This window comes from Sander lucioperca, chromosome 14 (genome assembly GCF_008315115.2).
Source record: "Sander lucioperca isolate FBNREF2018 chromosome 14, SLUC_FBN_1.2, whole genome shotgun sequence".
NCBI lineage: Eukaryota > Metazoa > Chordata > Actinopteri > Perciformes > Percidae > Sander > Sander lucioperca.
The window spans coordinates 34671247-34698703 of record NC_050186.1 but is presented as its reverse complement, the minus strand read 5'-3'; the positions used below and the strand labels follow the sequence as shown (position 1 = coordinate 34698703).

General features: G+C 39.3%; 1 protein-coding gene across 7 annotated transcripts in view; it reads right to left on the bottom strand.

The window, feature by feature from the left end:
* The window catches only part of sh3glb2b (SH3-domain GRB2-like endophilin B2b), a 52070-nt gene extending 24613 nt beyond the window's left edge, over positions 1 to 27457 (bottom strand). The window contains exons 1-8 of one of the 7 annotated variants that reach the window (XM_031287296.2): positions 27155 to 27457; positions 23542 to 23683; positions 22233 to 22244; positions 21185 to 21313; positions 18429 to 18562; positions 14635 to 14727; positions 10172 to 10234; positions 6684 to 6740 (exon numbers count right to left, since the gene is read on the bottom strand). In XM_031287296.2, coding sequence (XP_031143156.1) covers positions 6684 to 6740; positions 10172 to 10234; positions 14635 to 14727; positions 18429 to 18562; positions 21185 to 21313; positions 22233 to 22244; positions 23542 to 23683; positions 27155 to 27217 — 693 coding nt within the window. In that variant the 5' untranslated portion in view covers positions 27218 to 27457. The remainder of the gene's footprint in view (positions 1 to 6683; positions 6741 to 10171; positions 10235 to 14634; positions 14728 to 18428; positions 18563 to 21184; positions 21314 to 22232; positions 22245 to 23541; positions 23684 to 27154) is intronic. The other 6 variants (XM_035991383.1, XM_031287297.2, XM_031287298.2 and 3 more) reach the window with 6 other exon arrangements.

Here is a 27457-nt window from a genome sequence, read left to right as displayed (position 1 = left end):
TCTGCGCTTTAATCTAGCCAATCTGAAACTATGAGGGGAGCTAGCAAGGTAAATGGATGCTGAATATTCAGTTTCAATATATTCAGGACTTTCTTTATCCGCAGAAACTGGGTTTAGTTAGTCTGTTTCTGTTACTTTGACCTTTTCTACCCTGAATCTACCCAGTTTAGTGGCCAACTATATTTTACCCACTGATCTCTGGCCAGTTTTCAGTCAAAAACAAAGTTTATGTAATCCAATTTCTGTACTGAGATGCAGGTATCATATGTATCAGACTTTCACTTGTCCTGGCCATGTTATATAGCCCACAATATGCCTACATTAAAATTAGTTAAGTATTTAAGTTTGACTTCACTTAAATTAAACCTGCATACCAGCTCTCCTTTCATTTGTTTTACTATTATATCTTGTAAAGTGTCTTATTGGATTTTGCATAATAAATCTTTGAAGCCTCAGCATTAACAAAACACTTAACCCTTGTGTTGTCGCCTCATGACATGAACTAAAATTGAAAATTTGCTTATATTTGTGCTTTTTTTCGAGGTTTTTTACGCTTTTTTAAACGTTTGTCACTTTTTTTAATGCTTTTTTAAATTCCTTATCAATAAACCTTATTTAAATTACATTATACCTAATAATAGTTTTTAAAAAAAGCACAAATTATGAATTATTTTGACTAATAGTTAAGATCAGGAGGATGTTGAGTGACGCACCGTTTATGTCAAAGTTTAGTCAAGAGACTGTTTTAAAACCATTTAAAATGCTATTAAATTGAATAAAACACCCAAAATTCAATGGAAGTAATCATTAATTTGACCTGCGAAGAATGTTGTATGGTACGTACCAAGTTATTTTTGGGCAATTTGGTTGAAAGAAACCCATATTTCTGATATAAAAAACTTTGAAAACGGGTCAAATTTTTAGATGAGAAAAAAAAAAAAAGATGTTTGCAACTTTAAGGATTCTGCTCACATCACACTAACACAAATATACAGCATCTCTGTCAGCGGACAGTGTTTTAATGGAGCGCAAGAGTTTTTGATAGCTGTCCTTGCAGGTGCAATCGAGGGTCACAAAATGAGTCCGTTGACTTATGTGCCCCACAAACTCCTCTTAGCATCAGGTATGCAGTGCAGCATGAGCAGTGGGTTCATTTAACAATGAAATGCAGCACTGGACATTGGAAATGAAAGTTAAAATTTAACAAGTGATTGTTATACCTGCAGTTCATTCTTTTCTTTTACAAAATAACTAAAGATTAACCAAATACAATGCTGAAAATCAGCGTTTGACTGCAAAAAACATAGAAAGCTGAGGGAGCCATTCATTCAGACTTGTCCCACAACATACTAGCCTACTTGCCAGCAATATGAACTTGGAAATGTTGGTGAAATGTTGAAACTGTCTAGATCTTCTCCAGACGGCTGTGTGTGGGAGGCTCCAGCCTCTTGCTTGACTAATGTTTTCCAGTTATGTGTTGTGCAACTAGTGCACATTCTGCTCTGATAATTATAGGTATACTTGCTATTCTATTTATTTTTTATGATACTTGTCTTTGTTCCAATACCCAATTGTGAGTCACTTGTCAGTGTTATAATTTGGATAATTGTGTTCAGAAATTTCCTATCTAGAATTTATAACCGAGTTAAAGTAAAGATTAAAGTAAAGATTGTATAAATCATCCAAGCAGTTGCTAAAAATATTGTCCATATAGGCAATTATGCTAGATATTGCTAATTATGGGCAATATATGCAAGTTAGCATCCAGTAGTTCTTTAATGCTGGGGACACATACTGTACATTTCCAACATAAACTTTGGGGTACTCAACATTTCCGGGTTCACAATGGGGCTCTATGGGTTGGCAGATAGACAGCTGTATCTCTTCTTCTCTGTCTTTTTCATTTTTAACTAATGTTGAAGCAGCCTGATTGGCTGGGGTTAGGCACTGACCTCGAGTGGTTAAGGTTAGGATAGCCGATTGGTCAGGGGATAGGACCTGAACAAATCGGGTTACGTTACCTCGCGTAAGCATGGACGCCTGGCCAATAGTAGTGTGTGAATGCTATTGAAGGGCGGGTCTTGCCTAGAAGTTGCGTGGGTTCTATAATAAAGCGTCAGGGATGCATTGAATGTTTAACCCTTGTGTTGTCTTCCTGTCGACTTGTTGTCCTCCAGGGTCCAAAATTGACACTTTTCTGTCTCTTATCAGTTTTACACTTCTTTTTTTCTGGAACTAATGGTCAATAAACTTCATGTATATGAAATTATATCTAATGTTTGAGTTTAAAAGCTGAAACTGTGAATAATTTTAACTAATAGTTAAGATCTTAAGATCAGAGGAAGGTATGTAGAAGTTTAGTCAGGGTGCTGTTTTAAAACCATTTGTTTTTTTTTCAAATGCTAGAACATTGAATAAAACACGCACAATTTAATGAAAGTAGTGAACTGATCCTTCATTTAACTTGCGCAGAGCATTGCATGGAACCATCCATGTTATTTTTAGGAAATTAGGTTGAAAGAAACCTAAATTTCTAATATAGAGAAACTTTGAAAACGGGTCAAATTCCACTCGAGGACAACAGGAGGGTTAAAACAAGCTTCAGCAATGCACCCAGTGGTTACTATTTTAGGTTAAGCCTATGATTGTAATAGTAATTTTGTGGAAATGTTATTATTGTGCCTTTTACAAACAAGATTGTGTTTGATTACCAATGTCATGAATGCCAAATAAATACAAAATCGGACTTGGCCTTGAGTGACGCGCAAATACTTCAGTGAAGCGTTTGTGTTTGGCAGCTGCTGCTGCTGCTGTTGTTGTTGTTGTTGTTGGCCCCCAGCCTGAACTGAACCTGACCTTTCCTCTACATTCTGCAGCTGCAGACAGATGAATAGTTGTTGCATTGCTCCCCCCTGTGTTAAACATGTGTTATTGATAGAAAGCACATTTCCCATTGTATTGGGTGCAAGAATATTATTTTTTTTCTTTTCATCTCTCCTTTCTGTTAGTCTTTGGTTTGTGTCATTTTGGTTACATATAGGTCTAAAGCTCTCGGAATTAAGCAGGAAAGTGGGATGAGATCAAGCTATAACATACCAAGGTGTTAAACTGCTGTGTGTAAAACCAACCCGTTCTCACTCCGAACTTGTAAAATACGGATGCTTGGGCATTGGCTGTCAGCATCAGATTCGACACAAAAAGCACCCTCCAGCGTGTGTGTAAAACGCACCGGGCAGAGCAGCAGCTATGCGGTGCGTGAAGATGACATAGTATTAAGAGCGACAGCGGTAGAGAGTAGTATGAAATCCCAAAATTCCACGTAGGGAGGTTGGATGGGGTGGTTGATGGGTCAAACAACACAGGACTTTCACCCCGGAGACCAGTGTTTGTGTCTCGCGTGTCACGTTTCCTAAATCCAACTGTCGCTTTCTTCTTTTCCTAAACCCACCTGTCCCATTCTTCTTTTCCTGAACCCACCTGTCCCGTTCTTCTTGTCCTAAACCCAACTGTCCCGTTCTTCTTTTCCTGAACCCACCTATCCCGTTCTTCTTTTCCTAAGGCCAACTGTCCCGTTCTTCTTTTCCTAAGGCCAACTGTCCCGTTCTTCTTTTCCTAAGGCCAACTGTCCCATTCTTCTTTTCCTGAACCCAACTGTCCCATTCTTCTTTTCATAAACCCACCTGTCCCGTTCTTTTTTTCCTAAACCCACCTGTCCCGTTCTTCTTTTCCTGAACCCAACTGTCCCGTTCTTCTTTTCCTAAACCCACCTGTCCCGTTCTTCTTTTCCTAAGGCCAACTGTCCCGTTCTTCTTTTCCTAAGGCCAACTGTCCCATTCTTCTTTTCCTGAACCCAACTGTCCCATTCTTCTTTACATAAACCCACCTGTCCCGTTCTTCTTTTCCTAAACCCACCTGTCCCGTTCTTCTTTTCCTAAACCCAACTGTCCCGTTCTTCTTTTCCTGAACCCACCTATCCCGTTCTTCTTTTCCTAAGGCCAACTGTCCCGTTCTTCTTTTCCTAAGGCCAACTGTCCCATTCTTCTTTTCCTAAACCCAACTGTCCCATTCTTCTTTTCCTAAACCCAACTGTCTCATTCTTCTTTTCCTGAACCCAACTGTCCCATTCTTCTTTTCATAAACCCACCTGTCCCGTTCTTTTTTTCCTAAACCCACCTGTCCCGTTCTTCTTTTCCTAAGCCCAACTGTCCCGTTCTTCTTTTCCTAAGGCCAACTGTCCCGTTCTTCTTTTCCTAAGGCCAACTGTCCCATTCTTCTTTTCCTGAACCCAACTGTCCCGTTCTTCTTTTCCTAAGCCCAACTGTCCCGTTCTCCTTTTCCTAAACCCAACTGTCCCATTCTTGTCTCGCGTGTCACGAAAACATACCTTTTATAAGCCCAGCCACCATCTTTTCCTTAACCTAACTGCGTCAAAAGTGACGTCAATAGTCCCGACCAAGCGCGTTTAGATAAAGCGTGTTTAGATAAAGCGTGTTTAGATAAAGCGTGTTTAGATATGACGCTAGGGCTGAACGATTAATTGCATTTGTTGTTAGAATAAGCTTTTTCCAGCTTCGTCTCCTGGCTAAAGTTAAGCCTTTCCTCAACAGGCACGATCTAGAAAAGGCAATTCATGCCTTTATTAGTTCTAGGTTGGATTATTGTAATGCTCTTTACGTTGGTCTGAATCAGACCTCCATCGCACGTCTTCAACTTGTGCAAAATGCAGCTGCTCGCTTTTTAACAAACACATCTAGACGTGCACATATCACTCCTGTTCTCTACACCCTTCATTGGCTCCCTGTGCGTTTTAGAATTGATTTTAAGATTTTATTGTTTGCTTTCAAGGCCTTAAATGGTCTGGCCCCGGAGTATTTGTCCGAAATTTTAACTTTGCGGGAGCACAACCGGTCATTGCGGTCTTCAAACCAGCGACTTTTAGAAGTGCCAAGGTCTAGATATAAACGGTGGGGTGACCAGGCTCTTGCAGTTGCTGCTCCGAGACTCTGGAACAAGTTACCCCCTGATATCCGCACTATTACAGATGTAGCTCTTTTTAGGTCCAAACTTAAAACGCATCTGTTTAGTCAGGCTTTTAATACGTAGCAGTGGTGTGACGATTTCATTCTTCTGTTTCTCTGTAACTATTTCTGATTTTACATGTTCTTTCTTTATATTGTATGATATGTGTTTTTATTCTTGGTTTCGATGTTAAGCACTTTGGATACCTGCTGGTTGCTGTAAAGTGCTATATAAATAAAGTTTGATTGATTGATTGATTTGCGATAATATCGCGATATGTTATAACGCGATTTCCTAATCGCAAAGGCTGTGATTTGGTCACATGACTCGCGAGAGCAAATCAGTCTGCACTCCGCAGAGAAAGCATCAACTAGCACGCTAACGCTACGCCATACCTTGAGCTGATTTCTGTCATTCAAACAACTCTGAGTTGTAGTTTAAAACTTTTACAGCCATTTTAATAAAATGAAGGGTTTTATTCGGGCTTGAGTCTATACATGCAGTTAATGGATACAGGCACACAGAACTCAGGGCTCGGTTGGCAACGATTAGCTCAGATTAGCGGTTAGCTCTGGTTAGCGGTTAGCTCCGTTATAAAGATATGGAGTGGAGGAGCTGCCACTGAGAGGGGTAACAATCAGACTGATACATGACGTTTGGGGAGCTTTCACAGCAGCGTGGCCGCGGTGTTTCAACAGTTTTATTAGTACAGTTAATCCCATGGCAAGAACACCAGCAACTACCTAACGTAACGATAGCCTCTCTGAACAAGTGCACACGGCAGCACGCAACTTCACGAGGGGGAGGGGCTGGAGGCAGCTCCTCTCTGTGCACTGTAAAAAAAAAATACACTGTTGTGTGTGTGTGTGTGTGTGTGTGTGTATAGATATATACTATATACTATATTTTTACTTATTTAACTGTCTAGTGTGTAATTATGTGTTCATACTATAAATTATTATATTATTATTCTTTGTTGAATAATACAGAAGACAAAGAGCTTAAAAAAATAATCGAATATCGAATCGCAATATTTGGGAAAAAAATCGCAATTACATTATTTTCAAAAATCGTTCAGCCTTAGTTTAGCCTTAGCCAGTTTAGTCCCGACCCAGCGCGTTTAGATAGGACGCTGAAGGAGACTTTTAGCGTCAATAACAACGTCAAAGGCACCTAACCAAGCGTCCGTATTTTACACGATGGGAGTGAGAATGTGTTGGTAAAACAGGTGCATGTTGCATAGATGTGTGTTATACTCCAAGGATGGACAACATTTAAAAGGTTAGAAACTGACTTTTTAAACTGCCTCAATGTAATACGTTTAAAACAGCTAATGATGCCATTGATGTCCTCAACGTCCTCATCCCAATGCATTACTTGGAAACTTAAAATTGACTTGTCATTGTCTGGCCACATTAATATTGAATTTGTCCCTAAAGCACCTCAATTATTCCCAACCTTTAAAGAAAAATCACAAATTGGCAAAGTGACCATGAACCACTATCAGGTAGGACAAGGGATGGATAACAAAGTCTTTACCACAAACACACACACTAAATCACTGGAGACTACATGACCACTGACTACCACCATAAATAAACAGCACAAATTGACAGGGTGTTAATCCTTTTTCCTTGTTGCTAACAGATGTTTATGTGTACAACCTTCATCTGCTCTGATCCACTGGGCTCCACATCCCAGCTCTCCCAGCCACTCTGCAGCTGGTTCAGTTGCAGAGCCAAAACAAAGAAACATCAACTGAACGTCAACAAGCCTCAAACGGTTTAATTTAAAAAAAGCTCTCTGACACAAAATGAGGGCTATTGTCATTTAAAAAAGCCCACTCAAACCCCAATAAAACTGCACCTGTGGGGTTTTCACCAAAAAAAGCCACGTAAGTTCAAGTACAATGTTGAGGTACTTCCATTTTCTGCTACTTTATACTTATACTCCATTTATTTTACAGCTATATTAAGTCACCAGTTACTTTAAAGACAATGATTTTACATACAAAAATATGATCAATTTATAATATATGACAGATTAAATAATCTAACAGCTCCACTTTAACCAGCTACATCATTCAAATTCTACTTAAACATGAATGCATTAGTTATAAGAATCCAATAATGCATTTACACTCACAGGGGCAATTTTTCTGTAAAATAAGTACTTTTTATTTTTTACTTTTAAGTACATTATCAACTTGTGCAGCTTTACTCAAGTACATCTTTGACTTTTAGTATTTTTACTTTGTTGTGAGAAAAAGAAGAGCATGTATTGTATGACCAATTCCTTCTGTGTTTTTAATGTAAACTCAATCCAACAGGTTAATAATATTGCAGTAGATAAAGCCACTGTAAAGAGACAGTGTGGGGACTACATGCTCTACAACAGGGGTTCTTAAACGTTTATCAATAATGAACCCCCTTTGAAATATTTTTTCCGCCAAGTACTCCCTGAAAAGGGCAAAACATTTTGGTAGAAAAAAAAAACCCATATAAAAAAACCTATATAAAAGAGGTACAACTACCTGCTTAGGCTAAACAACAACCTTGTAACTGAAAAACACTTAAATGCTAGCCTACATTTCAAATTATTAGAATCGATCACTAAATTCATTCATTATTATAGTATAATTATTTTAGGAATTGTGCATTAAAAGAAATCTCATGTACCCTGTGCAGTACCCCTAGGGATACTAGTACTGCCATTTGAGAAATACTGCTCTACAATATGATTGTATTTTTGGTATAGACTGAAAAATTACTTTTTTGACAATCAAAATTGCAACTATGAGCGATGAAACACACACTGTACATTGTTCCAATGGGGTTGTCTTTAAATTCTGTCCTCAGCTAGCACTATGGTTGGCAGAAATAGAAAATCTGCATTATTATTCTGCAGCGTGTGTGGGCAAAGCTGCTGCTTAGCAGCAGTCCAGCTGAACCACTTCTCATTTTGACACAATCATGTCCAACTTAGTGCACAGCTGTGTTTTAAACCCTAGACAGTTACAGTTTGGCTGAAGCAGTCAAACCACAGCTAAGAAGGCCAGATGCTTAGTGACACAGCAACTGCCCTGGCATGTCTTTTGCTCACAATCACACTTTTGGTGAACTTTGACCGTTGATGGCGCAGCACCAATATCGCCACAGCGGGCGATGGATTTTTGACCATATTTGATCAGTTCTCGAGTGGTCAAAAATGGTTAAATGTTGTACCAAATCTGTGCAACAAATGTTATCAACCTAGAAATTTCTGCAACAACTTATGAGACATAATAGCACATGGGAATGGCCATCATATACCTCCAACACAATTTCCCATGCCCTTATACACTTTAAACTTCCAGCATTTAAAAAACATGATTATTACACATTTATGACTAGAAACACTGGACACACAGTGCTGCATATCGGCTTAATCTTCAGGTTCCCAGCTTTCAGATGATGTATACACTTCTATGCGGCATTTACAGATACTGTTGACCTGTTATCTCCCCCTAAAGAACCCCTGTCCCTCCCAAAAACAATGGGTCTATGTGGGTCTCAGAGGGTTAATGTTTTGTTTTGGTAAACAGTTTGACATGTTTAGGCCACCGTACCTCTCCTATACATCTAACATCCTATGAAATGGGTTCTCATGATCAGTGCAACTAGAAAACTCAATTTAGTCTTTTCATAGACACGTCATCATTCCAGTTCATACCAGTATGGAGCTACTGTATTGTATATGGCTCTAAATGTGGTACATTTTAATATACATTATTTGTCATAGTTTTAGTATGTCAAATAACAAAGAAAGTATGAACATTCATAACAAAAATCAAACATGCGCAAACATGCTCATGTCATATTAAAGTATCATATTTATGTTGCAATTATGCAAGTCTGACTTGTTCAAGTATTAGAAATGCGGCACCCCACGTCATTTACAGTACTATCAAACAATAAATCATTTCAAATGTATGACATGTTAATCTTACAGTGTTATTTAATGGCTGTCATCCCATGTTGCAAAAATATACCATAGGCAGACAACACTACAGTGCCACTGGTGTGTTGTTGTAAAGTGATTCCAGGTGTGCTTTACATTTAACAATATATTCTAAAAACGAATCTCCATACCTTTAAAATGTTAAACGTTGCTGTGTCTTTAAAGTGAGACTATCTAACTTTTGCTGAACAATGATACATAGCATAATAGTAGCATAAGTAGAGGAAGTCGTAAAGTCTCTGAACTGACTTAGTAATGTCAGTTACACAGCAATATCTAAGAAACATTAGCTAACATTAGCCACCATAAGCTAGTAGCAGGAAAGTGTACTCAACTGAGCAATGTTGAATTTCTTTGGTCATGGAATTAGATTTTTTACTCATTTCATTTCACTTTTTCCAAAAGCTACACTTTAAAATGTTTTGGTCTATTGGTGTTTGTGGTAAGGTTGCATGGCTCATAAAAAACAGTCCACTAAGTGTTCTAGCGCTCTATGCCTAAAGAGCTCAACAGTGACCACCCACTTTTTGAACGGCTCTGGTTCCGTAAGTGATTTTCCCCATTCAATATCTCCATTGACAGTTCAAAAAAGGCTTATATAACCAGTTTTATGACTAGAACCAAGCCAACCCGATAAATCATGACCAGAAAACATTTGATTTGGAGCATCAACATTTTAAAAAAACGACAAAAAGAAAAGGTACAAGACGTGTATACAGAATCGATCATAGAGTAAAATGTTAGCAGCTGGCTGCAGCCGTTCGCGGGTGCTGTGAACATTTCCATGGTAACAGCGAGCTCCACCAATCAGAGACTTCGCTGTTATGCTTCTGATTGTGGGTAGTGTAGTACTTCTCCATGATATTGCGAATAAAACATGTTTTTCTTTAAACAAGGTTGATTTCATACAGACTTCTGGCTTCTACAGGAGCAGAAACCTTTGTTTCACAATCTTGTAGCTCACAGTCAGTCTACCTTCGATGGTTTAGACATTATGGCTAATTTTAAAAATGCTTATGAAGAAAATGAATGGGATTTTCACTTCTGGAACCACACTGCTGTGCTCTATTAGCATGTTAGCCTAGCTCCTGCTCAGTACTAGACCCTGGATGTGCCCTGCATGTGTGCCACTTGTTTCACTTGGGACTCTTACCGCTGATGCACTGGCAGAAAGAACATAATTTCGGGGCCTTGTCTCCTGAAAATCAGGTGCAGCCTAAAAACAAGGAAGGGGCAGGGAGGAGGAAACATGTTGGAACAGTCATGCAGTTACAATCATTAAGCAGAAAAACAAAAAAAGTTTCCAGCATAAAGCATAGCAGCATAAAGAAAACAGATCAGAAGCAGCACATCATTCAGACAAAGTTCAAAGCAGAAGACAACTGTCGATAGTTGGTGGTGGTGGTGTGTGATATCAAAGTGGTTCAAATTATTTATATATGAATAATTAAGTGATTGCTGTTGAAGCAATAAATAGTATTTGTTAATGTACGAAATGTGAAATGAAGAAACATGAGATTCCGGTTTTGCTTTTATATTAAATAATTTAGTTTTTTTTACCTAAACATTTGATCAATTTGAACCAGGCTCTGTACTGTCCAGATATTACCACCCTGCTGTGAGAAGGGCGACCCCTGCTGTTTCTGAACGTCCCACCCCCGTATTGAGCAGAGGCCAGATTGTATCGTTTATTCAGGTATCTCTAGGTTTTAAGTCAGGTGTTCTGGTATCACAAAGCTGGCTCACTTCTAGTCTATAACCACGATGTTCCACTTCCGGGATTGCTCCGTTGCTCCCAGAAATTCCATCAGATGTCCTTCTTTTTGGCCGGAAGTCCGTTACCTTATTGGCGTTCTAAACTTTGGTGGATTTCTGAGGACTATGGTTAACTGCTCCTCAGATCTCTGCAGGGTAAATCCAGGCAGCTAGCTAGACTATCTGTCCAATCTGATTTTTCTGTTGCATGACTAAAACAACCTTTGAATGTACACATGTTCCACCAAAACAAGTTCCTTCCTGAGGCTATTTTGCAGAGACACAGTGGCGCCGCTCGGTGCTTAGTGCCAGCCATGATGATTGTGATTGGTTTAAAGAAATGCCAATAAACCAGAGCACTTTTCTCTCCCATCCCGGAATGCTGTGTAGACTAGCCTAGATCTTCCTCCGCAGCGATGTGGAGGAAGGTCTGGCAAAGCGAGACTAGCTCACTTCTAACCTGGAAAGATCATCATGGTAACCTATGTTAGACGGCTAATCTGCTCCAGAGTCGTACTATACTTTATGCGGTAAGTTTCAAGTTTTAAAAACAAATGTCTGCATTATTCGTCAGTACTATTCCTTTTTAAAAGGTCATGGCAACATGCAACACGTCTGGGACAAAATCACTAACAAAGCTTCAAACTGGAAATAAATACTAGAAACAGCTATCAAGTAAATACTACCTAAAGATGTTTGTTTAACTGGTGGTGTTTTGCCATGGTGAGGTTTCTTCTCCTATGGATAATATAATGCATATTGATTTTTGACGACTGAACATGTCGAATAATGCTGACGATATTTCAACAGTTACTTACTTTGATATCAGGATACTATTCCTGATATTTGTACAGCTTCTTATTCTTATTATATTGTAATACTTATGTCGCTGAATATTATTTTGTGCTACAGTAACCTAATTTCTCTGACGATATCACCGTTTCACCACGTTGAACTAGGTACACTCCTCTAGGCTGGGATGATATGCCTTTTTCCCTGATTCGATTGTTTCACGATACATGGGTGCAGATTCAATTTGTATTACGATTGTCAATTATAGCTATTCTAGAAGTTTTGCAATTTGATAGTTTTGAGTATTGCAATTTTCTTTTACTTCTTTAACAAAAACAACAGTTGAATTAAACACCTCTAGAGACAATATATCATGAGAAATTTCTAAAAACTTGTTTTCTAAGAAGAATGCACATCACATGGCAGTCAGTCAGTCTGACATTTATTTAATTTGTAAAGAAGTACTTAACATGGATTTTCTGCATTTTCTGAAACGGATGATGTAGTTATGATGTTAGCGGTACCGTATAAACAGAAAATATTTAGGTGAATAATTGGTAAAAATGGATTTTATAACTCGTCGCAAAAAAATCACGATACATACGTTTTGGGGTTTATTTTCCCACCCCTACTCCCCTCATAGTTCTGATGATTTAATAACTCTGCCTCTTTCACACAAACAGGCGTGGAAACCCCAGAGTTAACAGAGCCAGGTGATAACCAGCTTCATGATACCGGTTTTCAAAATCGCCAATGTTTGGTTAAGTGAAACCATGGTAACCCAAAGAGAGCCCGACTAAGTTGAACAACGCTGTTTGATATTTGTGACATCTTGCTGAGCGTGTCATTTTGACCAATGAAATTCTATCAGAGTTTGTCACCAGTCCTCTACAGTACGGAGTGTTACTAGGACTTTTTTCTACTTCATCTTGTAGTGGGCTACTCCATCATCTCCAAGTTCTGGCATCAAGCTGTGATGGCTTCAGACAAAGCATCTCGTAGTCAGCATTAAGAACCTTATCTTATTGAGATACATGCAACAGGCACTGCAGGTAGAATCACTGATGATATGATGATATGGTAGCCAGCAGAGCATCTGAGAAGCTTTTTTAGTCAATTGTAAGCAGCAGCTTGGTCAGTGCAGCCATGCCATCTGAAGAAGCAACCAGGGAACAAAATGACTGCAGAAGTTATGACGTGAAAATGCATAGTTGTGATGTCCTAGTTGTGTGCTTTTTTGCTATTCTGAGCTTTTTCAGTTTATTTACATTTACGTGTTTATTTACGTGGAGTCTGGTGGGTTTAGCGAACAGAAAGGTCGACGTCCTTAGAAATCCTTTCCATAATGTTGTCAGTCATTTAGAATATTAATCTGAGCCTGTCAAGCACTTTTGTGAAGGTAAATACAATCTGCACAATTGCCCTATTAACTTACATTGTAGCTTGTTTTGCCGCTGCCGACTGCAGCGATCTCACTTAACACTGGACCAATGTCAAAGATTGTTGTTCCCATCAGTCACTTAGACACAAAAACATAGGGAAATAGGGTCCAGATTGAAAAAAACGGTAGTTACCCTTTAAGTTGGAATGGCTGAACTGTAAGCAAACAATTGCTCATGTCACCTCCAGCAGATGGATTTGTCTTGCAATAAAAACACAATAAAGCTAAGAGGTTAAAAAGCTCCAAAGAGCTGCAGAGTTGGGCGATAACTCTCTGTGATTGTGATATTTTGAGCAACCCCTTTTACATTACATGGAGTCAAATAATCATTAATGCTGGGTTTATAATGGGAACACAGAAATGCTGTACAAAATGTGGACTAACCCACCTTGTGCCTGAGAATCTTGGGAAAAGTGAGTGTTGTTTACATGATTGCTGTTAAAATCATTTAATGTTAACAATGGATTAAATGGCTACATGTAAAAGAAAGATGATCGCTCGTATTGAAGAGAAATACCAGCAGCTCTGCAGATTCTTCTCAGTTTGGACTTACATTCATCAGATGCACAAACCACCACTCCAAACGAATGCTAATGCTGCTCTGCCTGCTGGATTTGTAAATAGGCAATGTTTGTTAAATGTTTATCTATAGGTATGGTTATAGGTATGTAGGTCAGTCTACCTCTATTACTCAATATCTTGACAGGCAGGAATGGGGGAGAGACCGCAACAACGCAACGTTATTATGAATCCCGGTGCTTCTCTAAAGCATGGTGACAGAGTTTGTGGAATTACTCTCACTGCCAGAGGGGGGAGACTAAAATTCCGCACTCCAGCTTTAAGAGGTTATAGGTTTACCCAACCCATTCTCGCTCCCAACTCGTAAAATACGGACACGTGGTCAGTGTCTCTCAGCATCAGATACGACGCAATAAGCACCCTTCAGAGTGTGTAATGAACGCACGCGCAATGACGTAGTATTAAGAACGGTGGCAAGTAGTATGAAAGCCCGAAATTCCGCAAAACGAGGCTGGCTGGGGTGGTGGATGGGTCAAACAACATAGGACTTTCATCCCGGAGACCGGGATTCGTGTCCCACCTGTCACTGAAACGTTCATTTTATAACCCCACCCACGATCTTTTCCTGAACCCAACTGTTGCGTTCTTTTTTTTCCTAAACCCAACTGTCCCATTCTTGTCCCCCGTGTCACGAAAACGTACCTTTTATAAGCCCACCCATCATCTTTTTCTTAACCTAACTGCGTCAAAAGTGACGACAATAGTCCCGACCCAGCGCATTTAGATAGGACGCTAAAGGAGACATTTAGCGTCAATAACAACGCCAAAGGCACCTGACCAAGCGTCTGTATTTTACGCGGTGGGAGTGAAAATGTTTTGGTTTGCCAGTAAAACCACCTGGTGATTCAGTATGATCACTGTTGTCCAATACATTTCCAATCTATGTGCACAGTTTGGCTGCTGTGGATCTCACGTTTACTGTGATTCAAACACTATAGACAAGAGGATCTTTGGAGGAAGAAGAAGAAGAAGAAGAAGAAGAAGAAGAAGAAGAAGAAGAAGAAGAAGAGTAGCAACAAAAACAGTAACAACATGAAATTTCATCTCACCGCTGCTTTGGCTTCTGCCTGCTTGGCTTTTTTCAGGCGTGCTTTACAGATGTCAAGATCCAGCCGTCGATTCTCCAGAAGTCGCCTCTCTTTCTGCAGAGGACAGAAGGGATCCAATCAGAAAGCAGGGATCTGCTGCAGGGAACAAACCTTGCAACACTGGGCTTCTAGTCATAACAGTACAGTGAAGCAACCAGCTCTATATAAGAAGACATTCCATAGAAAAATCAGAAAATCAGTGTTCAGTGTCAATGAGGCATTATTATGGAACCCACGCAACTTCTAGGCAAGACCCGCCCTTCAATAGCATTCACACACTACTATTGGCCAGGCGTCTATGCTTACGCAAGGTACTGTAACCAGATTTGTTCAGGTCCTATCCCCTGACCAATCGGCTATCCTAACCTTAACCACTCGAGGGCAATGCCTAACCCCAACCAATCGAGCTGTTTCGTAGGGCGGGACTTGCCTAGAAGTTACGTGGGATCCATAATAACGCATCCATGAGTGTCCATGGCAACATACTTCTGCTCACTCGTCGGTGTTAATACGAACTAGGGCTGGGTTTCAGGGGAGGCACAGGCAAAACCACAATTTTTCAATAGTTTTTTTGGGCTATATTGCTTTCATAACGTGTCTTCTTTCAGACTATTGGGAAATAATCATTCAAAATACACATTAAGATGTTTATTTTTTCCCCACTTTCTCTATTTGCGCCTGTAAATTTCTCCTAAATTCACCAAAAGTTAGCATTGGATAACGCTTCATTTGTATATTTAAATAAAAAAAAATAAAGCAATCAAGTAGGGAAGTTTCATGTTGATATCTGTGTTTAAAATGTTTTACCCTATTCACCTGTTATGTCTTGCAAATGTACGGACTTCGCCGTTTCATTCCTATATCTGAAGGTTTCTACAGAGGGGTTTGTTCAGATATCATTCAAAACCTGATTATGTAACATTTTATACCTAATGTGGCTGTTATGGCTGTTGACAGTATATTCTGATTTATGAATGTAAAAACCTTTGACTCTAATATGTCAGCAAAATGAAAGAATCTGGCTTTATCCAATGTTCAGATTGCTGTATGGATGCAAATTAGCGCTAATTTAACAAGATAATGTCTAATTTGTATATTTAAACAAACTTTCAGAAAACTTGTAATACAGAAACTATTTGTCTTAATTTAAGTAAGGGAAGTTTAATGGTAATAGCCATCAGAAAAAAAATATCCCGTATTCATCTGTAGTGTCTCCCCTTAAAAACGTTGATAATCCAATTCAAATCGATATTTATTTGAATGATCCAATATCGATTAATAAAATCTCAAAATCGATCTTTTAAAAAGAGACCTGCGGGACCGCTGGCGATCTCGGTCAACATTACTGTCTTTAAGACGCTCTGTTTTAAAGCTAGGGTGGAGACATTTGCGTAAGACTAAAGGCTGATTGATGGTTCTGCGGAGGCTCCATGCAGAGCTTTCGCCGTAGCCTACGGAGATGGCCTGAAGTTAATACCTGTTGCTTTGGTGTGTGTGTCGATCTCTTGAAGATAATTCTTTTTAGTACTACTAGAGGGCTCCTTGTACAATTTAGAGCATTAGCTCTCTGTGGATCTCTTTCATATCCAAACAAAATTGTTGTTGTTACTGAAATATCCCTAACCGAATCGGGACCTTGTGAATCGGAATTGAATCGATTCGGAAAATCAGTGGCAATATCCAGCCCTAATACAAATACAATGGGCCCCATCTTGCACCCTGCGCAGCACAGCGCAAAGCCCGACACCAGTGTCTTTACTAGTTTAAGACCAACACAGTTGTCAATTTCCCTTCCAGCGCCCAAGTAGTTTAAATAGCAAATGCACCTGCGCCCATCTGTGCGCCCTAGTGTTAATTTCGTCAGACGAGACAGGACTAAATATGTTGGTCAACAACCTTTTTTACCATGACTAAGACGGGACGATGACGAGACTGCACCAATGTCCAAAAATGTTGACTAAGATTAAATTAACATGTATTATTGTTGACGAAAAAAGACGAGACTAAAATGTTTTGCATAACAAACTAAGATAAAATCTCTCTTCATTTTCGTCTACAATCGTCAATACTTTTTCATCATGAGATAGAATATTCAGTTGTGGCACATACATTATGTTGTTTAAAAAAAGACTAAATGTTTTGACTAGTGCTGTCAAACGATTAAAATATTTAATCACGATTAATCGCATTAATGTCATAGTTAACTCGCAATTAATCACACATTTTTATCTATTCTAAATGTCCCTAGATTTCTTTTTGTCCCATTATTTTTCTCATTTTAATGCTCTTATCAACATGGAAAACTGGATCGGCTTGCTTTGTGCTTTTGTCGCCTGGCTTTGACGAGGGGGGGCGGAGAATTGGCATCAGCTGTGTGCTTGGCTATCAAGTGGTATTTTAGACTGGACGTGCTGCGATGATAGCTCTCTTCACAACGACAAAACACACAGATCACTTTGGTCTTGTCAATGGAACCATTTGGCAACTTTTTAAAAGTAAACTTTTCATTCAGAATCTTATCGGCATCCATTTCGGCATCTCGCGCTCGCCATCCACTCAAAACGTAACGTTAGCCTACTACTCTTTGGCCGGCTCGCGAGCCCAACAGGCACATCTGCGGCGTGCCTGTTTTGTTTCCGGTCTAGCTAGATCCGGTGTGGTGTTGTAGTTTTTCTAACGTTACTAGTTGTTGCAACAGCATGTGAAAAAAACTACAAAGTTTGCTATGCCAAAAAGAACGTTAATCTCGCGATAAAAAAATCGACGCCGTTAAAATGGGTTTGCGTTAACGCCGTTAATAATGCGTTTAACTGACAGCACTAGACTAAAATGATGAGACTTTTAGTGGACTAAAACGTGACTAACAAAAAAAGATATGTGAATGACTAAATATGACTAAAACTAACAAGGACATTTGGCACAAGACTAAGACTAAATAAAAAATAGGTGACAAAATTAACACTAGTGCGCCCATGGGTGTGCTGTCTTACAGGGAGGTGTGTTCAGGTGCATTCTTGGCGTATTGCTATTTTGAGGCAGCAGAAAGTGATCGCGCCATTGACCAACAAAAACCTGTTCTAAAGTCAATAACGCAGCATTTCATTGTTATTTTAACAGCAACTTAGTAAAATGTGCCTAGGCTCATGCACAGCGTGCACATTATGCTTGTTACACACACAAACACAGGGACACACAACAGCATATAAACATGCAAAAGATAAAAAATTAAAAATATTAAGCAGCAAATCCGCCATCATAATAGCAATGCACAAAGGTACAAACGTAGCATCGTGAGACCGTCCTGATCTCGCAAGCTCCAGTTTTCCACTCGCAGATCAGTCTGGTATCTTGAGACAGAGAAAATTTGGAGCCGTTCGCCAAACGACCGACTAATCAGCGTTGGTTTTGAGGTGGGTTTAGGTGTGACGCAACGAGAAGCGACTGTTCAGTCTAAACAACATGGCGGCTTCCACGGATGAGATGAGCGTAGCTATCACGCAAGTTTTATCTGAATTAGAAAGTATTCCTTTGAAGTATTCATTGAAAGAAGAGCAAAAAACGGCACTGGAGGCTTTTCTCGGAGGAAAAGATGTTTTTGCTCTTCTCCCGACTGGTTTTGGCAAGAGTTTGATATATCGTTGATCTGATTGGTTGATTTGGCCCGTCTATCACCAACATAGGGCCCAATGTCTTAAAGCACCAAGGACTTACAGTAAAGTAGTGAGTAAGAAAGTAAATCAGTAGGTCAGTCTTACAGATATAGTCTTCCAGTCTCCTTCCAGGAAGTTGCGAAGAGGGGTGAGAAAGGCGGCAGCTGAGGTTTGGAGAAGCTCGCGCTCGGCTCCTCCCAGTCTCTTCTGGTACTCTCCCACTGTGATCAGGGTACTGCCTACAAGTACACACATGTACATACGTATTACATATCATGTCAAATCGGACTGAAAGAGCTGGCTATTTTATTGTTTAGAATAACCGAAAGAGCTGGATAAAAAGTAACAGCTGAAACTTTAGATAACAAAGGAGGCAGGGGAAAATTGACACAATGGGCTGTGATTGAGGAGGAGGGAGGGTTGCCGGCTGCTTATGCTTCCTGTAAACCACTGCTTAACCCTCATGTTGTCCTCAGGTCAAATTTGACCCGTTTTCAAAGTTTCTACATCAGAAATATCTTTTCAACCAAATTTCCCAAAAATAACATGGGACGTTTTCAGCCGCTAATTGATGATCACTACTTTTATGGTCTACCTGGGTGAAAATCTGTGATCATCCATAAACATATGTTTCTCTGACCTTAACTATTAGTCAAGATAATTCCTAATTTCTGCTCATTTTACTCAAAAATTACCAATAATTTCATGTAAATGATGTTTATTCACCATCAATTCTATAAAGAAGTGTAAAACTAGTGAAGTGAAAAACGTATGAAGTTGGCTAAAAAGATATAACATACAATTGGGTAATCATTAAGAGGCTACTTTATGCTTTATAAACAGGCAAACCTAATACAAGGCAAAGTGCATGGTCGACAGGAAGACAATACGAGGGTTTAAGAGATTTTTTGCTGATTTAAAGCCAGCTCTGTGTCATGGCAGTGTGTAGAGCTGGGCGATATGGAGGAAATCAATTACCACGATATTTTATTGGTGCTTATACAAAATATTGACACAATTAGAGTTTTGATAAATAATCAATAATAACCAATAATGTGATACAATGACTAAATGGGTAAAGCCTTAACCTTTAAATTAAAAAATTACATCACTTTACTGTAATGCAGCCTTTAAAACCAGGAAAAGTGAACACTTGTTTCGTGTCACGATATCCAAAATTTAAGACAAAAATCTAGCCTCATATCGATGTCGATATAATGTCAATATTTTGCCCAGCCTTGGAGCAGTGTGCGCAGATAACGGTGTGTGGCTTCTAAGGGTGTCACAATTTCGCTTTTAATTCGAAATCGACCGAAATTAAGTCACAATGGAATCATCGATGCTGCCACGCCCCCATGTCACGTCCGGTCGGCTTATCTAGCGGAAAAAAAACACACGTGTTGAAGTGCTGCGAGTCAACCTCCTCTAACTTAGCTACAGCCAGTCAAAAGATAGCATGGCAACTGCAGATGCAGGAGACACATCGACAGAACTTGAATCCCCTCCTCTTTCACTGAAGTCGCCGTAAAGTATTTTGGATTTCCTGTGAGTGACAACGTTCAATAGCAGTGACAGCACCGTTTGGCTTAGTTATCAATGCCGTTAGCATCACGGCTAACACTTTTGTTACTTTATTTTTTTGACAAATTGTTAATTTTTTTTAAATTATATATATATATATATATATATAAATAAAGACTCACACGATTTATCGATTAACAAAATAGTTGCTGATTAATTTAATAGTTGACAACTAATCGATACATTTTTGCGGCTCTAGATGCTTAACACACATCTTTAACCTGGCAGCACAGAAGATCCATGCAATCACCACAGTTTCAAGGTGGGCAACCGAGATTAGTGTCACCAATTCAGTATCCGACTAAATGGCTCCCCTTCTGTTCCTGAGTTATGGAGCTGAATAATGGCCATAAAAAGCCTTGTTGCAGAACATGGTGCTGTCACAGTGAAGTTAGTCTATATCCATGACGTTCCACTTCCGGGATTGCTCCGATGCCGCAGGAAATTCTGCCGGATGCACATCTTTTCGCCGATGTCCGTTTCCTTCAGCTTTCTTTGTGTTGGAATTTTAAATTCGGTGAATTTATGTGTACTATGGTTACCTTCTCCTCAGATCTCTGCAGGGTAAATTCAGACAGCTAGCAAGACTATCTGTCAAATCTGAGTTATCTCTCGCACGACGATTTTGCAGTGGCTCTGAGCGGAGTTTAGCACCGCCCTTTATGATTCTGATTGGTTTAAAGAAATGCCATTAAACCAGAGCACGTTTTCCTCCCATCCCCGAATGCTACATGGAGTAGACAGACCCTCCTTCAGCGCGCTTTGGAGGAGGGTCTGGCAAAGCGAGACTACATTGAAGTTGACCTTTGGGATATAAAATATCACATTTCCAAAATCTAATCAGTTCATCCTTGAGTCCAAGTGGATGTTTGTGCCAAAGTTTAAGACATTCCCTCCAGGGGATCCTGAGATATTGAATTCACAAGAATGGGACGGACAACCCGAAATGCCACAGCTGTCAGAGGCATACAAATTGGGGTTTGAAATAACTAAAATGATTCTTACTTTATAGAATTTGCTCCCAGAATACTGAACTGGATCACATTAGAAAAACATCAGCACTTTTATGTACAGAGAGACTGACCACCGTTTAAACCGTTCACCCTGCAGTTTATAGTAGCTGACTGATCTATCAACTGTTTCATTATTATTGCTATTATAAAAGGAAGGTGCTTCAGGAAAGCATCCCCAGCCCTCAAATATGAGTACAAAGCAGACAACAGGATCAACGTGTCATCATGTGATGCAACAATATCAGTTTCAGTAACAGCACCACTGACCGTATGGCGTCCCTGGACCAAATTCATTGGCAGCTTCCAGCATGTACTGGCCCAGCAGCTCTGGGTTAGTCGTCCTGGAGGGAAGCTTCTTATCCAGCTTGTCATAGATGAACTCCTCTATTCGAGCACCTGGATTGCAGATCATAAAGACATCATTGTGAAACTGTACACACAAGGTGAAAGAAAAACTAAAGTTTCCACAAATGTTTTTTTTCTGAGACTTTTTAGCAACTACAAAACCAGCTACTAACATTTTATTTGCAACAATATCAAATTGCAAAGATGTCAACCAACCACTGCACATAGGAATATTTTTAATTTACCATGTGAGTCATTACAGTACAGGGTATTTTCATGCCTCTTCATTATTTTTTACCAGCCTTTATAAGCAACCCGCTTTTAATGTACGTGTTGCTGGTAGTTATTTGAGCCTCTAACCGTTATTATGCCGTTAGAACCCCGACTTTTATTTGAGAATGTAACTATGGAGGCAGCATTAGCTGTATCCAATCAAGCAAATGCATACAGGTGTCTTCCTGCATGGACGGGCATTAGTAATTCAACACCTGTTTATATCTACACATAGTCAGTCCATTTACTGTACAGCAGACTGCCTCTCCTCTTATACTTGGTATGTATACACCCTTGTTTTAACATGTGATACAATTGACCTTTTTCACAGCAGACATTTTGACTTGTCATAGTAGGAAAAGCACAGCTGAAATTGATAACCTTAACGATGGCTCAATTCCATCAAATGTCCCAGTAAGCTATTTCAGTGAGTCAGCATGCACAATACCAGGGCCTCTCCTAAGTGGAATGCAGCCATCATTAATGGTTTTGAATACACTTGTGCTTTTCCTACTATGACATGTCAACATGTCTGCCGTGAAAAAGGTCTATGCAATCTATGTAGTTCAAACTGTAAATTGAAGCGTGGAGCCATACTGTACGCTGTATATCATCTGTACTCATTAATGTTGAGGAGGCTCAAGTACAATGAGTTCACACAGTCTTTTCTTACACAGCACCCTGGGAAATGACTTACCAGTGTGGTCAACTGGAGCATGGAGGGTTAGAAAGCAAACAGATCAAGAGTTAGACATTACTACCAAGGTCAATTTGACAATTCTATCCATTCTAAATATATTATAGATTAAAAGGTAACTTTGGAGGGTCACGTGATGCATTCAGACTGAGAGGATCGCTTTCGCCGACCTCCCACTTCTTCGGCCCATAAACTTCATTTTAACGGGCCTAACCTCAATTACTTTGGTGACGCTTGCCGGGAAGCATGTCTGGCCCTAAAGGAAATACTATTTCTAGAGAAGCTCTGCGGAAACCACGCTCTGAAGCAAAAAAAAAAACCGCACATGGCTAACACGGAGGCTAGCATGGCTGATGGCGACAACCTGTCGTTTGAGGAAAACGTGGCTAGCGCTGTTTCCAATACTGTTACTGAAAGGATTAGCGCTCTCGTGGAACAGAAGTTTGCTGAGCTTCACTCTACTCTGGACAAGCTAGCTAGCCGTGTCGAAGACAAAAAGAATAAGTGAGACTGAGAAACGTATCTCTGATGGCGAGGACCGCACAACCTCTCAGGAAAACAAGATCGCCGAACTTGAACAGAAGGTAAAGATCTTAACCGACCGTGCCGAGGACAGCGACCTAAGTGACTGATGGGAACAACAATCTTTGACATTGGTCCAGTATTAAGCAAGATCGCTGCAGTCGGCAGCAGCGAAACAAGCTACAATATAAGTTATTGGGTAATTGCGCACCTTCAATTTACGTCCACAAACATGCTTGTTTTGCCACTAACAGGCTCAGATTATTTTTGCGTCTGACAACATTATGGAAAGGAGCCCTACAGAGGTTGATTTTTTTGTTAAAGATTAAGATCATTTTGTTTAACATGAAACTGAATAATCGCTATCGCCAAATCCACTAGACTCCATTTAAAAAAATACATGGGAAAATAGGGTCCAGGTTAAAAAAAAAATGAAATTACCCTTTAATGTAGGACTATAAGAATGTCTAAGTGTAATATAAAAAATTGCTTGGTGACAAAAAAAACACAATTGCAATGTTGCAGTGTGATACTTAATGAATTTAAATTGACAAATGTTTTTGCCTACTGATTGTTTGAAACATGTTTCAAACAATATATCGAGTCCCTGAGGAATACAAATGGATAATGCATTTCATTTCTTTTACACTCAATTTAAATTAATCAACTATTTTTGCAATTTTTTTTTGTTATTCAATTATACTTTTGACTAACCAGAAAGCCATAAATGCCATTTGTTTTATCTGGGACTCCATATAAGGAGATGTCTTTTTTTTTCCTCTCTTACTTGGGTTGGGCTGCAGCAGCACCTCGGTTTGTCTTAAGATCTTTTCAGTCCAGTTCTTGGTGCAGTCGGCCCGAGTGATCAGGTTCTCTAAGTGGGGATCCAGCTCTGTCTTCTCAGCCTGGCCCAGCTTCTCCTCTGTGAACTGGGAGACAAAGTCAGGATCCTGAGTGTACATCGCAGGCATGTAACATCTATCACAGCTAACAGGACATATATAGCCTACACACAGTATCTAATAAGTGAAAAGACATCAGTTAATTGGGTTGGACATTGTGTGTGTATATATATATATATATAAAAATCGCGGTTTCTTTGTTTAACCGCAATGAATTGCTTACATTAGCTAAGGTCTTAAGGCGATGACTGGTATTGTTGATGTTGTTTAGATATGCCAAATTGTAATTATATAAGTGATTATTGGTCAGCTTATGTATTTTTATTATTATTTCAATTGTTAATTGTTGGCACTTAACCCTAAAAACGTTCATAGCAACAAAAAAGACGGAAGGGTTTAAAAAAGGTTTTATGATAACAAAGAGGTGTGGTTTACTTCATAGGCTGTGTATTTATTTTATTACATTATCTGGGTCACATGACTAAACAAAAGCTGTATCATGGAATTCATTCAAAACTAGAGCTGGGCAATATATCGGTATTATATCGATATCATGATATGAGACTAGATATCGTCTTAGATTGTGGATATCGTAATATCGTAATATGGCATAAGTGGTGTCTTTTCCTGGTTTTAAAGGCTGCATTACAGTAAAGTTATGTACTTTTCTGAACTTGCCAGACTGTTATATTATTTGCCTTTACCCACTTAGTCATTATATCCACATTACTGATAATTATTTATCAAATAAATATTTTGTGAAAGCACCAATAGTCGACACTACAATATAGTTGCGGTATCAATATCGAGGTCAAAAATATCGTGATATTTGATTTTCTCCATATCGCCCAGCCCTATTCAAAACTTTAATTTGTTTAAAAAAGTAATACATAAATACATTTTTTTTTTCAATTTGACTGAAAGAGACAATTATATTGCAATTATGTTTTAAGACACTTAATTGTACAGCAACATTTGGAATTGTTACAGCTCTAGTCAAGACGTGTCTGGTGTGACTGACAGAAGGCAGCAGCCAGCTGGACTTAAAAACCACACAGATGACAGAGAAATTCACCATTACTGCCATATAGCAGAAGGCAAAACCCTGACTGACAACAGCTTTGTGGATCAGAACAAATTACATGTCACATGTTCTCAGTTCTTGAAAAAACGAAACTCAGAAGGGACTATAGGAGACAGACAGTCAATGCAAGGCTAGATTACCAGGCCCCAGGCCAGGCTAACCTGAGAGGTAATTAGACTGTGGGAATTTAATTAACCTTTTAACATCTAATATCCAGCCCATGGGATACAAGCACTTTGTAGAACTTGTCTTACTGTCACTATGAAAAATGTTTACATCATGTTTATTCTTATTAATGTTTAATATGTTTGTTTGTATGTGTGCACCCAATCACCAAGGCAAATACCATGTAGTTTTCACTACAATAAACTGCTTTCTGATTCTGATTAATGGCTGTTAAAATTCAAATACTTTTGTCTCTTATTTGCTTCCATATTGGCTTTTTACTGTTGAGGGCAGTTCAGGAGTTCTGCTGTGCTGAGCTGTCATCTATTGTTTTTTCCCCTCAGTTTGTCTTGCCTACTTCCTCTGCAGTCTGTGGTTTCCATTGTTTCCCATAATGCCAAGGGACAACCTACAGAAAAGTGATCTGAACTTGTTGCATTCATGGATCTATTCAATCAAACATTGCACAATTGACCTTTTTCACAGCAGACATTTTGACTCGTCATAGTAGGAAAAGCACAGCTGAAATTGATAACCTTAACGATGGCTCAATTCCATTAAGTGTCCCAGTAAGCTATTTCAGTGAGTCAGCATGCACCATACCAGGGCCCCTCCTAAGTGGAATGCAGCCATCATTAATGGTTTTGAACGCACCTGTGCTTTTCCTACTATGACATGTCAACATGACTGCCGTGAAAAAGGCCTATAATGTGTCAGAAATTAAGCTACAGTAGCTACCACACTTGTTAGCTAACACTGGGGCATGTTTTGTGGTCACAGCACTGAAACTCAATGTGTCTTATGGTTGCATTGGATTGGATTCAAATGAAAAATTAAAAGATGTATACTTCAAATACAGGGGTGGCTTAAATACTGTGATGTTTTGGCCCAGCACGCTTTAAGAGATTCATTCGAGTGCAAAAAACACACTCTTGCAATAAATTTGATTATAGAGGTGCAACAATGAATCGATTAATCAATTAGTCGTCAACTATTAAATTAATCGCCAACTATTTTGATAATCGATTAATCGTTTGAGTCATTTTTTTATAAAAAAAAAATAAGATTTCTCTGATTCCAGTTTGTTAAATGTGAATATCTTCTAGTTTCTTCTCTCCTTTGTGACAGTGAACTGAATATCTTTGAGTTTGGGACAAAACAAGACATTAGAGGACGTCATCTTAGGCTCTGGGAAACACTGATCCACATTTTTCACCATGTTTTGACATTTTTATAGATCAAACAACTAATCGATTAATCGAGAAAATAATCGACAGATTAATCGACTATGAAAATAATCGTTAGTTGCAGCCCTGTTTGATTATTAATGATTTTATTTAATACCTATACAGGCTTGTTTCAGATCTGACCAATGTATTGCAGCTGTAAAAATAGTACCACATTTATTTAATGGAGGCTGTCAGATACGATACGTGCTTTCAGTGATGATGGGAACGTGTCTCATAGCCCCTCAAACATTCCCTTGCAAAATCTTCTACTTCGAGGCTTTTTCGATAATCGGCAAAAATACGTTTTGATACATCATAACTTTAGACAGTGTACTTATCGATAGTGAGTTTAGATTCATTCGGCATACAAATGGTTGACCAAGAAAACGTAATATTAGGGATAATTTAGGATGTATAGCTACGTGATTACACCCGACCGATGTGTTTTGAAAGGGAAATGCAAGGATTGTACCAAGGAACTAATGACAAATCGATAACTAATTTCAAATAAGTTATTTTTGGTATATTACATGGATGCCGAATTTCTAAGTGAAGGTAGGTTTGGTTCTACTAGTTGCGCAGTTTGTAATACAAAGGGAATCCTTTTCATTATTGCCAGTTTTTTTAAGGGGGTTTGTTTTATTTAATATAGAATTGGCAGAACTGGGACAGGTAGAGTTCATTATCCCTGGCGTCTGTTCAGAGAAGCTCGCTCCTGTCGAGGACTTGGAGGGGAGTCTGCTGGTGTCACATGTACAGTCTATGGTGACACACTCGATCACAGCCATCAATAATGGATTGACAAGCCTTTATCCGCTTACAGCGCTGGCCGTTCTCATCAAAATACACGACGCACAGTATACCTTAGTTCATCTTTAAAATTGTTATTTAAAATCTGCTAATGGCCCAAAGCTATTTTTCATCCACGCAGGGTGCAGTTGCAGTGTGACGGTAATATTACCGTTACTGGAGGCTGCTCGGTCTACTGCTCGGATGTCCAGGAAATGATTTGCGGCTTACCTGCACTGCTCGGGTGAAGAAGACCCCTGCACCAGAAGCCAGTTTTTTTACGTTGAAGTCCATGGTACTGCGATGATCTGAGCATACAGGCAGGGCTTGTTGTGTTTCCCAGTGGAGGGAATTCTCCGGATCAGCTGAGATGATGTAGCAGCAGACGTAGGACTGGACTGAAGCCGTTAATCCGCTTCACGGCCGATCGGAAATCTGCTCTCCGCCCTGCGTTTAAAGTGACCACAGCACTTACAGGGCTGTAAGTCACGACTCCCTTCTCCCTGCAGCATGTACTGTACCACGATGACCTCC